This window comes from Labrus mixtus, chromosome 1 (assembly GCF_963584025.1).
Source record: "Labrus mixtus chromosome 1, fLabMix1.1, whole genome shotgun sequence".
Taxonomy (NCBI): domain Eukaryota; kingdom Metazoa; phylum Chordata; class Actinopteri; order Labriformes; family Labridae; genus Labrus; species Labrus mixtus.
Window position 1 is genome coordinate 26,825,422 of NC_083612.1, and position 15,578 is coordinate 26,840,999.

General features: G+C 39.5%; 1 protein-coding gene across 2 annotated transcripts in view; it reads right to left on the bottom strand.

Moving 5' to 3' along the window:
- The window catches only part of sema4bb (sema domain, immunoglobulin domain (Ig), transmembrane domain (TM) and short cytoplasmic domain, (semaphorin) 4Bb), a 56,837-nt gene that overhangs the window by 28,436 nt on the left and 12,823 nt on the right, over window positions 1-15,578 (bottom strand). For both annotated transcript variants that reach the window (XM_061040380.1, XM_061040372.1), the window contains exon 2: window positions 3,573-4,011. In XM_061040380.1, the coding sequence (XP_060896363.1) occupies window positions 3,573-3,693 (121 nt within the window). In that variant the 5' untranslated portion in view covers window positions 3,694-4,011. The remainder of the gene's footprint in view (window positions 1-3,572; window positions 4,012-15,578) is intronic.

A 15,578-nucleotide genomic window follows, 5' to 3' on the forward strand; every position in this document is an offset into this window, starting at 1 on the left:
ACTGTGGGAGGAGTAAAATTGACAAGTGTTTCCCGCAGAGATGGATGTATTCAAAACCTCTTCAACCCCTAGAGGGGGGTTTAAAAAATTGGATTTGAATCTGTCTCAGATACATTTATATGCAGCTTTTTAAAGTTGGGATAGCATTTAGTGACTAATCATAAATGACACCTAAATCTCAGATTATCTTTCTTCGAAAAAGGGCCTACTTTTAGTTTGAAAAATGTGCTTCATAAAAAAGTATGGTGTGAATTTACTGTAAGAGTTGTGCAGAGTAATATACGGTCAGTACACCAGAAACCATTATTTCCACAAATTCTTGACCATGCAAAAAGGGGGTATTCTCAGTGTCACTAGTAATGTTAAAAAATTAAAATCTGGAATATAAGATGTTAACAGTTGTGAAGCAAACCACATTTTGGGTTAGGGTTAGGGAAAAAAGTCCACCATGCGTCTCAGCATCCTACAAAAAGAACCTAATGACTCTCCTTAACCTCACATTCCTCTCTGTCTGTCTTAATTAACAGCTACAACATTATTTCTTGCTGCTTGCCATTTTCTTCAAATCAAATGTTCCTGATTGAAATCTGCAAAGACTGAACTTTTCTGTACATTCCCTGGAGCGTGCAAGTGACAAGGCCATTAAAAGGTCTGAAACAGACGGAGTTGATGTGCTGTAATTATTCTCCATTGTTGCTGCTGTTGTGGTGTTATAAGCAGGCACTTGTGAGTGCCACCTCTGCTGGAAGCCACAGACTGCTTTTCTTTTCAGGATCAGTGGGCGTGTCCTTGCTGGGTTTTAGGTGGGCATCGGAGCATGTCATGAGTATTTGGCCTGACCCCCCTATCGCTGCCCCTCCTGTTTTTCTGCACTGCGATCCACACACAGCCAGGGTCACATGATTAGCATGCATGAGAGAAAAAACACAATATTCACTAAATGTAATCCAAATGTAAACGAAAGGACACTTTGTACGCTAAGCATTCACAGCGTAGACGTCAGCTCAGCTTCATGGCTATTTTGATTGTCTTTTCTAGCAGCCTGTGTTAAAGTATTCAGAAAAAATGTTCTCCTGTGATCTGAATGTCTTGTTGTTATTCAATACATTAATAGAAGAGTCAGTCAGTCATTATTGATTAGATTTGATTAACAGGGTTTGTATATATTGTTAAGGTGTGTTATCATTCCATCTAACTCTTGGCAAGAAAGCTACAAATAAGAACAACTGCTTTAAGTGGAACCAGAATTACAAAAAGTAGAGGGTGACATAAGAGACGCTAGAGCAAATGCACAAGACCCAGACTTTTAAACAAAGAAAAAAAAACAGCAGTTGCCAAACAATCTCACCAGCCCATTAATGTAAGCTGTTCTCATTGAGTACATAATTTACATTTCTCCTTCTTTTTCATGTTAAGGAACAAATTAAATGAGATTGAGATAATAACTCAGCTCATCACTTCAGCAAAACACATCAGAGAAGTTTCTGATAGCCAACATGGATATAGTCCACATGCTTAACCAATGGTTACTGTAGTCCCATGATCCTTTGTGCTATCCCTCTGTACAAGATCGGTAATGAAAAACAGACAAGCCCCTCCACTGCAGAGACCACTCACTACACGAGAGATTAGTCTGCTCATTAGGAGAAAAGGAAAGAGCAGGAGGAGAGGGAAGGAGGACAAAAAGGAGAGGGACAGTTTTCCAGGAAAAACACGATGTTGAGGCAAGGGTCCTCGTTTGAGAAAACAGCCCCTGTCCCCCTTTTCTAGCAGACTTTACAGACAAAGAGGAGAACTGCTTTACATGTTTCCTCTCAATAGTGCTTGTTGAATTGAGGCTAGTTTATATACGACTTGATAAGTATGCAAGTGAAGCTGCAGACCCTGTTTATGTCGAGCCATCCCCTTCATGAATAGGTAACCATCAGTGTCAGTGATGTCTAATGAAGGTTTTCTAAACGGTGGTCTGTTTTCAGCTGTAAAGCATGCTGTCTCACACTGGTACTTGCCCTCCAGTAGAATGAACCTAAATCAGTGACTGCTGGTGTCAAAATACACACACTGAATCCAGATTATGAATGCTGAGTGATTAAGCAAAACAGGCAAACGAAGACACATCAGAGATATGAAAACACTCTGTTGCTGGGAACCAGCCTTAGGCCCCTTTAATCCATTTAGTTCTTTTAGAAAAAATGGCTCAAGTATGGGAAAGGTACTTCTCGGGTATAAGTGATGCCAATTTGAGGTGGTGCATGTGAATTACAGCATTACGCCTCACTGAGTTGGCTGAAGAGTGAAGAAAACAAGCATCAGATTGTTGTTTTTAGGAGCTCCAACTAGAGACAGGTAGTATTTACCGGAGGCAGTGCACCCTTACATCCTTATACGTCTGTACTTTGGTTGCTGCTTAATCAACATATTTGACATTATCAGCAGTGCTGCAAAACATGCACAAGGGCAGGGTAAAAGTAGTAACAGTAGTTTCAGGAACCAGAGAGCTAAATTTAACAATAATCTTGTTATCAATGTAGACCTGTCCTTTCCAACAGCAAAAAACTGTGTTTAACAACACTTCCCTGAAGAAGCAGTCGATTTCCCTTCTTTTCCTGCAACAATCAATTTGCCGAAAAGCTTCCCTGAATAAACGGTCAAACAAAAAGCAGTGTTGTTAGATTAACACAGCTTAATTTACATTTTACATTATTTCAACAGAGGTACTGCTGTGGTTGTAATTACATGCAATGATGAAGTCAGTAGCATGAAGGTCTCCCATTCAATCAGTGTGTTGTCCAGGAGAGACATTAGGTTCATATTTGTGAGATAATTTCTTGCATTCAGCTTAACCGTATGTCTACAATATTTCACTCCATTGCACTTTCAAGGCTCAGGGGAAAAAAAAACAAAAAACATACATGGGGAACTTTGAGTATTCTGACACCTTATCTCAAATAGGGGAACAAACAGGGGACAACCCTGCATATTATCGCATGTATTTATGGGAAGCAGTGTTTGTAGTTCAGGCATCTGAAGGCACATTGCTTCTCTGCACGCTTGAGGCAGCACAGTTTGTTGTCTTTGTTCACCATTGACATGAAGTATGTTATGTCGTGTACAACTCAAGGATCGCTGAGATGAGCCCACGCCCCTCCATTACTGTTGCTATGTTTGTCAAGCTCTCTGGTTACATCAGATTTTGCGTATGCACTTATTTTATGCGCATAGTAAGAACATTTCTACGCACATATTAGTGAATGAGGCCCATTGTCTTTTTCGTTACATATCCTGTAAGCCCACAAATTATATCAACTGTTGCTGTCATTGAAAGCACTGGTTGTTTATAAAACTAATGTATATTGTAAGCTTGTTGGCTTCAACTGCAAATGTTAGTGGTATATGTAGACAGACATACTGTAAAATATATTCCTTACATATTTTTCATATGTTGTAGAAATAATCCTCATCCGTGTTTCTTATATGGATATTATTATTGTTACTTCCAGCTCATGCTCACAGCTTCAGCATATAATTGGCCAAACTGAACAAAAGTGTTTTTGATAATAAAGTCAACTTACTGTAAGGGAAACTGATGCGTGGTGTGACATCCTCCTCAGTGGCCGTCAGTGACTGCAGACAGCTGGCCAATAGCAGTGCAGCAGCTAGAAGACAGTGGACAGTAGCAGCTGATGTCCACATGGTTGCCTGATCCTCTCACACAGACAAACACAAATGCACAATGTTTGTTTTAAGATTCCTTAGACTTCATTAAGCTCCTCTTGAATCTGCAGAGCTTTATTTTCTCACTCCCATCTTCCTGCAGGCGGAGGGGGGGTGAACGTGTCCTTGACTTGATTCTTGTACTCCCAGAGGTCCTTACACACGGTTAGCAGACTCTAAGCGCAGAGAAGAGGAATCCTTTCTGGATTAAGGGCTGCTTGTTGTCATCTCCTCATAGTGCTCTTCTAAGGCTCAGTACTAAGCTCCGACCAGCGGCCGTTTAAAGTCATTTTGGATCTGTGGAAAGAAGTGAGGGAAGTTGTTTGTTAATGTTTGATCCAGAAATACAATGTTAAAAGAAATATGAAATACATGCTGTAATATCGGAGCCACATCTAACTTCTGACAATACAAAACTACAAAAGTGATGTTTGTGATAAGATGTGTGATTTACAGTAAACAATTAATCAAGAATTAAAGAGTTATAATGGGAAACAGCGCCCAAAAGTCACCCACCTCATCCCTCTGTCCTGTGACTTAAAGCTAGTAACACATGGCTTCAGCTCAAGCCTTAATGACAAAAACAAATATTTTTGCTTCTACTGTATACTCACACCGCCAAAGATAAACGTCAACCAACACATCATTCAGACCTCCAGTCAGCTAAAACCAACACACAGATCATGTGGCAGCTTACAGGGTTCGACAAACATTTAAGTCTAAGTGAACGTCCAATTTACACTGCAGCCAACAAAGTTCTTCTGCAAGATAAAACACATGTTGGACTTTTTTTTTTTAAATCCAAGTATTTAATTATGCTGTCATCAAAAATCTGTGAGAGAGCTCCAAGAAGATAACATGGCAGCTAAGCTCTAATTTTGAGGCTATGAGGGGAAATACATGAAAGCCCAGTGACTCCCAAGACAGCTCTGTAATTTGTCTCAAAGAGGCAGAATGAACACATCTGCTCTCTGACTTTTATTGGCTTTGATATGAGGGTGCAGATAATGTGCCTGTTGTGTGGATGTATGTATTTTATTTAGAAAGAGGTCAAACTTTCCTGGAAATCACTTGAAAAAAGTTCATTATACAGTAAGTTTTATAGCTCTATGATTAAAATAGGCCCGGATTGTGTCTCAGCAGTTTGACACATTTTTTGGTCACTCTGGTGCAGCAGAAAGAAGCCGTAACCACAACACACAGACACTGACCTTTTAAACTAGTACGGTGAACTAGTTTGCAAACAACCGCCTATCCGGGAGATACAAAGCTGAAATATCACATTCTATACACTGGTGTTATGTATATGACAAATGTTAGCTCTATTTTTGGTCTCCACCACAAGGACACTGGATGCTAAACATGCCATCTTCACTAGAAAGTTGTTCACTTCGTGGTCTTCTGTCGGGTAGGCTCCTGGGCTTTCTCTATAACAGTTGTGGTCAAAACCTTGACAATATTATAATGCCAGGATACAAAATAGCACAACGAATAACTTTTATATTGGGATTAAGTGTTCCTTTTTCTGACGTATTAATAATGATTTGATTCAACGTTAATGTTAAAATTATTGATTAAAGTTGCTGTTTAAGAGCCACGCTTGGGGATGCTGTTTTAGCTTCGGGGTTAGAACATGTACCCAATGATAAGATGTTACAGTCCTTTTGTCCTGACATTCGCAGCATGTCAGTCCCTACTCTCTTCTCCCAACATTTCCTGTCACTTTTCTCTGTCCTATCCAAAGATAAAATGGCCCAAAAATAAGTCCTAAAAATCAGCTTTGGCGCAACAATGCATTCAGTTTACTCCAAACATTCGATGCTAGCTTGCATGCAGTGCAGTGCACGGCTAAAGTAACAAACAAGTGTACAGTTTGCTATCTTCTTGGTTTAGCATGTACTCTTAGAATTCTAACTAACACCAAACCACAAAGTACAGCAGGGATAATGACGTTTTTCTTAAATTTGGTCATAAGCCTTAGTTTTTCACTATTTCAAATATTCACACCTGACAGCGCCTAGAGAAAAGTGGACCATAAAAATTATTCAATTTCAATGCAAGGGGGGACATGAATGTAAAGTTTATGATTGCTCTTCAGGTGTTTGTTTGTATATTTTAGAGTTGACAAAAGTGTGGGACCGACACATTCTTAACACCACCAGTGTGACTAAAAAACACACAAGATACTTGAAACAGCTGCAAGTATGTATGGCAAGGCACTCGAAACCTAAGAACACAAACCGTTTCTAACACACTACTCATGACTCCTTGTTTTCTGACAGCTCTGCGTGTCTTCCCCTCGAGCTGGGCTCCCACAAAGGCGGTGACGTTTAGAAAGTAAACACTGGGGAGCACATGGCGTCTCTGGCTGAGAGCTGGCGTCACTGCAACAACTCCCTGGAGACGTCGTTCAAATATTTACGATAGCTAATAAATCCAAAAACAGTACAGGACAAGTGGGGGGGGGGGGGGGGGGGGGGTCATCTGGTTGCCCCTGGTCATCTGCAGAGACAATTCCCTGCTGCGTCGTACCATTTTAAACTTTTGATCAACTTGGACATACTTCAGAGTAAAGACTCAGGGTAAACAACTTTTACAACCCTGTCACACTGCTCCTGCAAAGGCTGAACCTGGACTCCCCTGGGGTTTGACCAGGGGACCAATATGTATGTGTCACTCATCGCTACGACACAAGCTTGCTTTGCTTCCTGCTGCTCCACTGAAGTAAGCAGGATCACTAGAAGCTGAAACATCCATCTATGATCCTCTAACATCTCCCTCCTCCCCGGCTGGTCCCTCTCATGCCTGCTGGGACTGCGTCAACAACAAGCATGGCAGCCCAGCTTGAGTTGCACACCCCAGGTCTTCATGTTCCCAGGGAAAATCCTTATGTAACCGAAGCTCTTTAAACTTTAATGAAAAGAGAGAGAGGGATGCTGTTTGGAGGGTTTCCTAGCACTCTGATAAATTAGGAACCATTTTGTCTAATTGTGTCACCCAGCAGTGCAGAAATAAACTCTTGCATTGACCTTTCTGTGCCTGGAAAAGTTGTTAATTAAAAAATCGCCTTGGAGGTCCCAGCACGGCCACATGGTGTACAAAATAAGTTATGAATGGTCACTAGATAAGAGGTTATAATTAGTGTTTAAGACATATTTAAGGGCTTACTGATTTGGTCCAAATTGCTATAAAGTTTTATACTTTTTTCTAAGCACTTCCAAATGATCTCAGATATGACCTTTAAAAACAGGAAACTGGTCCAGTAACGGGTATGCACCAAATCAAGAATGCTTTGTAAAAGTGCAAAAATTAACAAAGCCTTTTACCCACAAGTACCCACATTCCTTGTTGCCTGTATTTGAACACTTCGCTCAGTTGCTTGTTCACAGAAATAAATAATGTGAAGCAATGAAAAAACATTGTGTGCTCACTAAGTGAGTGCCATAGTAAGAGGCCCCTGCAGCAGACTGGGAAACTTGGAGTATCAGGGGAATCTAAAATACAGGAATGACTCATGTGTGTGGAGCCTAAAAATGTTCAGAAAACTGTGGCCAGCAACCTGAGGAGGACAAGATGGATGTTCAACACATTGAAGGCAAATCTGTTGTGACTTAGTGAGTTCATGAAGGGCAAGTAAACTGATGTAATGAGGCACTTGTCTTGTTTTCTTTACACATTTTCTTTCACTTGAATACTGTGTCACAAGTACATGGATTTTAGCTTAATTAATCATGTAGTGCCCTAATCCATACTGAAGAACAACGAAGCATGAGTCGTAAAAAGTATTAAAAATTAATAAGCATTTAATCACATTTGACAGCAAGTACTCAAGCAAGAAAGTTATCTTATTAGAAACAACGATTATTGGACTTATAGGATTAGAGCTCTATTCAGCTGTGGCTGCAACAGTACAGGCGACCCGCTAGGCTCCATGCTAAAAGACCCATCTGCTCATCTAGGAGAAGGTCTGCTGCTCCTTGTATGTCTGAAGGGTGAATCTGGTGCCATATTGCTTAAGGCTACAGATTCATTAACCTTTCGAACTATCCTAGAGACTCCCTATTAATACCTGCATCTGCTGAAGGAGAGAAAGGATGTGACAGACTTATTGGGCCATACACTCGGCCAGGTCATGGCAAGTTCATTGTATGGGGAGCAGCATGAATGTTAACCATTTGGCTAGCTCTGTATAAAAGACTGGGCCCTATGCTCAGCAACCAGCTCCTGATATTGTATCCCTGCAAAGTCACTTGTCTCTCATTTACTCTTTGGCATAGGCTGAGGCTCTTATGGAGATAATCAGCGGCCGGGCAGGACCCTGTGATGAAAGCTCCATCACAGAGCTCGACATGAGGCTAGATTAGGCCGCCATCCAATCCATTAACAGTATCATGAGTACATCTAAGTCCAAAGTGAAAGAGAGCTATAAGAGCATTTGCATTTAATTGGGTAGCTGCAATCAAATTTGAAACTTAAGTGGTTCAGTTTTTGCCAGGTTTAAGGGTGACTTTGAAACTCAGCAACTAAAACTACACCACAAACTGTTCCAAACAAAGAGGCAGTAACAGTATTACATTTGTGTATAGTCTCTGTCTTGCAATGCAGTCAAAATATTTTTTCAATGTCCACTTCAGTGCAGATTATTATTCAGGAAGATTTATGGAGCTATTATGTTGGGCAGAAAAGGTCTCAGTGGGTGACTGACATGGCAGAGACTGCTTGCTGTTTCAGTCAATATAAATCTCACTTTAAAGAGTCTGCTTTGCTGAGTTGGCAGTGCAGGATCACTTTAAAGTCAACAGAGGGGATGGGAGGAGGAAGGTTAGCTAACAGCTAGCTTAACATTTGTGGATAAACACAGCAACAATTCAAAAAGCTCTGAACTCTGAACAAAACTAGGTGTTTTATATGAAAGTTTACCAGTGAACAGCCAAAACAATCCTGATGAGACTCAAAATGCCACTAAGCCAACTATAACAACGCTAACAGCCCCCCTACTGCTTCATCCTCCATGCCAAGCTAGCTAGCATTGTCCCACACATCTTCACTGAACGCAACGAGAACTGGCGCCCAACTTGAACCGCCAACAGTCACTATAATGTACATTACATTCTGCTTTATTAAAGATGTACCTGAAAAATCTTCAACGTATCATTAATTTGTCTCAGCCGTGCGGATAAAGAGTCATTGAGGACAAAGAGCTCAAGATTAAGCATTCTGCCAACTCATGGCTGACGCTGGGCTCAAACCCTGCTGTTCTATAGCTTAACGTTTCTGATGCTTAATATTACTTTGACAGCATTTTGTGTTCAAAGTTTAATCAAATGAGGCATTTCTTTAAATTCATGGCAGGTAATCAACAAAAAGCTCAAAAACTTTGTCCTGCTATATTGACACATCTAAACAGGTCAGACAGAAGTGGATGACAATAAAGTTAAGCTTATTCCAGTCTTTCCTAAAATCTATCTTCTGACACGTTTAAGGCTTTGCTCTAAGAATAAATGGTAAAATGGTAAATGGACTTGAGCTTGTACAGCGCTTTTCTAGTCTTCTGAATACTCAAAGTGCTTTTACACCGCATGTCACACCTACACATTCACACCCATTCAAACACAGATGATGAAAGAGGTTACTATGTAGTGAGACCGTCAGAAGTAACTAACTAATCACGTTCATACGCATTAATGCGCCACCGACAAAGCAGCGGGAGCAATTCGGTGTTATGTGTCTTGCCCAAGGACACATTGGACATGTTACTGCAGGAGCTGGGGATCGAACCCACCAACCTTTCCGCTTGAGAGACAAGCGACTCTACCATCGGAGCCACAGCTGTCCCAGTAAAAAACTTTGACATTCACACAGTCAACTTTCAGTCATTAAACCAAAAAATATTTTCTTTCACTGTTCATTGTTGAAGCCCTGTGATTGACTGGCGAACAGTCGGGTGTACCCCACCTCTCTCCCAATGAGAGCTGGGATCAGCCCCCCACGACCCCAAAAGGCAAAAGTGGTATAGATAATGGATGGATGTCATTGTTGAATTCTGTCAGTGTTTACATAGAGGCTGTGCTTGAGAGCACAACTCATAAATGATGCTGGAGTTGTCTATAGATTATCAGTATCTACATCATACATATACAAGAGTCTAACTCAGGGGCGACTGGCGGCCCGGGGGCCACATGCGGCCCCCATCAACCCTCAACGTGGCCCTCAGGTCAATTTTTACACATCAATTAATTGGGAACATGAAGAAAACATGACAAAATCTGCCATGAAATCATGAAAACCAGAAGTATGTCCATAATAATATTTGATCACTGGTATATGTTGAGTTAAATTGGAGAAAAAATTGACTGTAATCGTTTTTGTATTCTACAATTTGGCCCTCTGGCAGTGAGAATTAAATGAATGTGGCCCTTACTGTGACCAAAGTTGCCCATCCCTGGTCTAACTGATAAGGATGCCATGTAATAGGACCACCATGCTAATATCTCATACATATCTCTGTATTGGTATACTAACACAGTTTAATATCTTACAGTTTATCTTTAATAATTGAGTCAGATAGACTAACACAAAAGTTCAAACAAAAACTGGTCATCTTATGTAAAACTTTACTTCCTCAGTCAGGAGTAAAGTACGGATATTTCCAGACTGTCTATGGAGGTACACTGTACTTTGTGTGAACCCAGTGTAACACATTTCCACTCTTCTTACCCTCTCCTTCGTGGAGCCAAGAAGACAAAAAAGCAGACTTCTAAATAAATCACAACTGGGTTAAAAATAAACTCTAAATGTAAAATCTTGGGTGTACACACTGGTCATTGCTTTCTTAGGGACATACAGCAGATTATGGATAATATGTCTATCAGAGACAAATCTCCAGGATATCCTCTCACAGAGGCCTTCAAGTAGATTTTAATATGGACAACCTCGACATAACTCATAACAAGCTTAGAAAAACATCTTTCTCACAGGATAAGGTTTTGTTTGGGGGTCTTAAAGGAAATTCCTATAGAGCAGGAAATTAAATGCTGATTAAATGTAAATATTTTAAAGAAAACTTTTTTAATATAAACAGAACTTAAGGAATCAACACAATGTTCTTTTTTTTTTGGGGGGGGGGGGGGGGGGGGCATAGAGACAAGGGTATGAAACAGCCAGTGAAAGAGAGAGAACCATTTTCTTCTATTGTCTCTCCAACATCATATCTACCCTGCAGGTAATGGGATTTTCACTTGGTTCCAAACGAACCTCTGTGTCATAACATTAAAGACGAGACTCTAACCTGGGTTAGAACAAAAAGAAAGATCTTTAAGCACGCTCCAACTGTAGAGTCAAAGATATCAGACAGCAGCAAACTGAACGTTTTGGATCCTGATGCCTGGAGGCAGAATTCAAATGAAAGAGACACATTTGTGCCACAACAATCCACATCTGAGGGTCACTCAAAATGCACTGATGTAAATTATTCCACTACATTTTCTCTATTCAAATGTGTCTGTGACGATACAACGTGGTAATATAGAACAAGAAACTAAGTACTCTAAATAACTCAAATTTAAAGGTCATAAGATCATCAGTTTCCTATCTCAACAACTTGATCAATTCACTCGCTTTTAATTTGAATGTAAAAGAAGAAGGAAATAAATCATAACCTTTTGTTTTATTTAATTAACCATCTACTAAATGCACTTGTGATTTAAAAAAAAAAAAAAGATATGAGATATGAAAAAGGCTGAAAAACAAATCCTATCTTATAACAGTGTGCATTATTTCCTGGACACAACATTATCTCTCATCCTGAGTTTGTTTTACGGGAACATGAAAGTCTCTGAGAATTGAAACCAACAGCCTTCTCTGAATTATTGATTCACATGTGTAATCCCAGAGTGATAATAGTAGGATACTGACATTTCCTGCATGTATTATTAATAATTCACAGAATCCTCTTTGTATCGATGACAGACTGTAAAACATCCTGTTGTGGTAGGTCCCTGATGCATTCAAATACACAAAGATGATGACTTTCAAACAGCAAAATTATGTATAACAAATTGGTATCTCACTCAAGAGACAGGTAACTTAATAGGAACTTAAAGGCAATTGAAATCATGAAACAGTCTCTTGCTATAACCCTGAATGACTCACTGTACTTATCAAACTAGAAAGCAGTGATGGCGTGTCCTGCAGGGCTGCACAATACTCCAAGGAACTATTTCAGTAACACAATGTGCAGAATTAGATACTCAGTGTTTGGATCCAGGTAAGCATTAAAACATACAGTGACACTATAGCCCAGCACTTGCAAACTTTAGACTCTTTGGCTAAAGGCCCATTTACATGATCTAGAAAGAAACTAAGTGAAGCTTGGTTTCCCATAAGATGGAAACAGAACATTTTAACAGTAGTTATAAGCTAGTGCTGGTTTTATTAAATTTGACTTTAAACAAATGTATAGTATGTTTGGATAGAAATCTTAATATGAGGAAGACAACCTTGTTTAGGTGTGACACGACAAAATGTGAGTATATTTTTGATTTGATAATTATCAAGTTCAAGGATGGGAATTAAATATGCTTCAATTAAGTTTGCATTAGCTCCAAGACCGATCTGTGCTGACTGCTTATGCACTGTTTTTGCCCTGCTTCCATGATCCATATATATGCAAGTCGCCAAGTCACAGGTATTTATTAAAACACGTTGATGAACTGAAATTTATCACCTGTAATATATAGGTTAGAAACAGGATTCTTTTTTTTTTTTTACAGAAATCCATCTCAATATGGTAGACACACAACATAGTATTAAACAGCATGATGCCACACCACGTTAAGTGTGATCCTTTGCTTGAATAGGCTCTGAGGAATATTCAAAGTCTCTTCTTTTACATTTGTGCACACACTGCTCAGCGCTTCAATGCAGGAAGGAGCAATTATCATTTCAAACGAATGAATGAAGCAGAACTGGCAGAGGAGATAAGTGCTCAGAGGAGAGTTGGGGTCACCTTATTCCTTCTGATACAGAGTTGCTCTTAGCTGAAATTATTTGAGCATGACGGGGAACAGTGGGAGATCGCTTCCCGAAAAACTTGCAAAGCGTCAATAATGAGCCGCGAGTATCAGTCAGAATGCGGTTTGATAGCAGGCATAATTTACCACTTGTTCACAGCACTCTTAAAGAAACTATATGAAGGAAATTATTGTCCTGTTTTTGAAGTAAATGCTGCAATCTCACTGGGAAATACATAACACTCATTTCCTTTTGTATACTGTGTGCTTCTGGGTTTAAAAGCTCTCAACACTTTTAACCCGATGACCCATTTAGACTAAAGAGGGGCGCTGACCAATCAGGAAATCATCATTTTGCTTCCAGTGGGAATATAAAAAAAAGAGAGAGAGGAAGTTAGATTTCCACTTGCCTACGGTCACTTGCTGCAATTTAATGATTTTCTAAAAACTTCAGCAGTGAGAGAAAATGTATTGTCCTGCCTTCGGTCTCCTTATGACGAGACAACCCAAAAGATGTATAGGACAAACTGTAAGCATCAAGGCTGCAAATGGCAACAACACAGGACAACCTCTCATTCATCTCTTGGGCTGATGATGATGTCAGTCAAGTCTGTGAACAAACTCTGTAGCGTGACAAAGGAGACTCAAAGATTTTACAGTCATGTAATCACACAATAGAGGTCTTTGTGAGGTCTCGAGCACACTGTGTAAGCATCACAGTTCATCTGCTAATTACACCATCAAATCCACAGACTTGGCTGTCCATAGTGGACCATTCATCTCATGACTTAAACATGAAACAGGGGGGCACGATTAATCCCTGCAGTTAAACCGATGTGAGGACTCATTTCTTTACTCGATTTGACAGGCAGAGCAATAGGATTTAAGAGCATATCAGATGACGATATTCTGCCTTTGGCCCCTGCTTTACCTTGTCAGACTCACAGTGCAATCACTGCACAGGGTTCAGGTACCAACGTCAATGATGGTAATGACAAGCCTTGACCACAAAAACGTTCATATTACTCATCACTCAAGTAGAAACATGACACGGTGTGCCTGAGTCGTCTGTCTGGTTCGCCACCTCCACACTGCAGGTTGTTGACTCTCAGCAAACATGTTGACTTCAAAAAAGAAGGAACACTTCTGCCGTGTTTACGGTCAGGTGCTCCGTCTTTGTCTCTGCAAGTTGCCGCCAATAAAGGAAGTAATAAGTCGACAGCGTGCTCACACCTGGCAAAGACCTGCTGATAATAGCTGATATATGAGACGGATAAGGAATGTTATTGTTATTCATTTTTACAGTAATTTGGAGATAATTTGAAATTATTTAAAATAATTAGATAACAGTTGATTTACAATTCAAATGTAAAGAAAGGGAATGTACCAAAAAACATGTGTTTTTATGTGGCTGATTTGTATGCTTCACATGAAACAAACAAAAGAGAAAGCCAAGTGTTTCTGATCATAGCATGACAGTCATAGAGCACCTGATGCTACATTTAGGATGAAACTATAAAGAACAAATGTTTAGCAAACATAACAAACTGGTGTAGATGCCAACGCACACCTTTTTACACTAAATACAACAAATGTTTATATTTTAGAGTAATATTTAAATTAATTATATAATGCAGAGCAAACATTTAAGACCAACAACTGTTAAAGAAAAATCAGACTGCTCTCCCATCGTCAGAAAACTAGACAACCCTTCCCTCTCTCTTGCTCCCTTATCATTTTAATTCAGTATCTAATATTCATCAGGTTTCTTTACTAAAGAATGATTTCATCAACGCATGCTTGAAGCTCTTTATCACATCACATAAAATCAATAAAATGTATCAGCTGTACACTATGAGATAATAGTTTGCTAATGTGCTACAGCTTTCATGAGAATGTTTCAGATAAATAAAACTGAAGTTTCTCCTGCATTAAACAGCTTTGTATATCTTTTGAAGATATACAGGGCACCTTCTCTACTACTGTAAGTGCAAGATACTGTTTTCTTCCTGGTACCTGCTGTGGAATAAGAGTTCTTGGTTTTTAAATGAAAAGTAATGTGTTTCTATTTCATATATTCCCTTGTAAATACCAAATCTTAAGACTGCTTTGGGGAAAATTTTATGAACTTCATCTTGTATTTCTCCTTCTGAAATATAAGATGAAGTAATCAGAAGCTTCACACAAAACATTCCAGGCACACAGAAAATCTGCATTCCTTTCAAGTCACAGTTTATCTTTTACTCTTCATTTCTTTCAAAACAAGAGAAAAAAATTGAGAAGACATTAATTTCTCTCTGGAGAGGAAAAAGTTACATAATGTGTTTTCCACCCAAAGACAGCCTTTTAGTTAAGACCTCACCCAACTGGACACAGAAACGTTTTTTTCTAGCCATCTTGAAACACTTCTCAGATGGGACAATAAGATGGTGTGAGCCTGCTTTTATACTACTACATTTAATAAAAGGAGAAACGATGAATTGGAAATGCTATGTGAGGTGTTAGAAACGTATGTGTAAACACAGAAGAGACCACATTTTAAGAATAATGATACCCTTAGTCTATAAAAAAATGTTTTTTGCAAAAAGCAAACATCTATAAGTCTACTGGCACGGGTGTAAAACTGTGGTTGAAAAGTGATACATAAATATAAACAGTGATGGCCAATCTGATGGGTCGTACACATGTTGAACACATGTTTGAGCAACCAAAAACAGATTTCTGAGTAGAAGTAATACCAGAGTGGATAAGGATGAAGCAACAAGCTAGAAAAGTGAGGTTCATGCACGGCCCCCAGAGGGATATCACCTGCATTCAGAACCCTCCATCTAAACCCCTTCAGGGCCTGAGCAG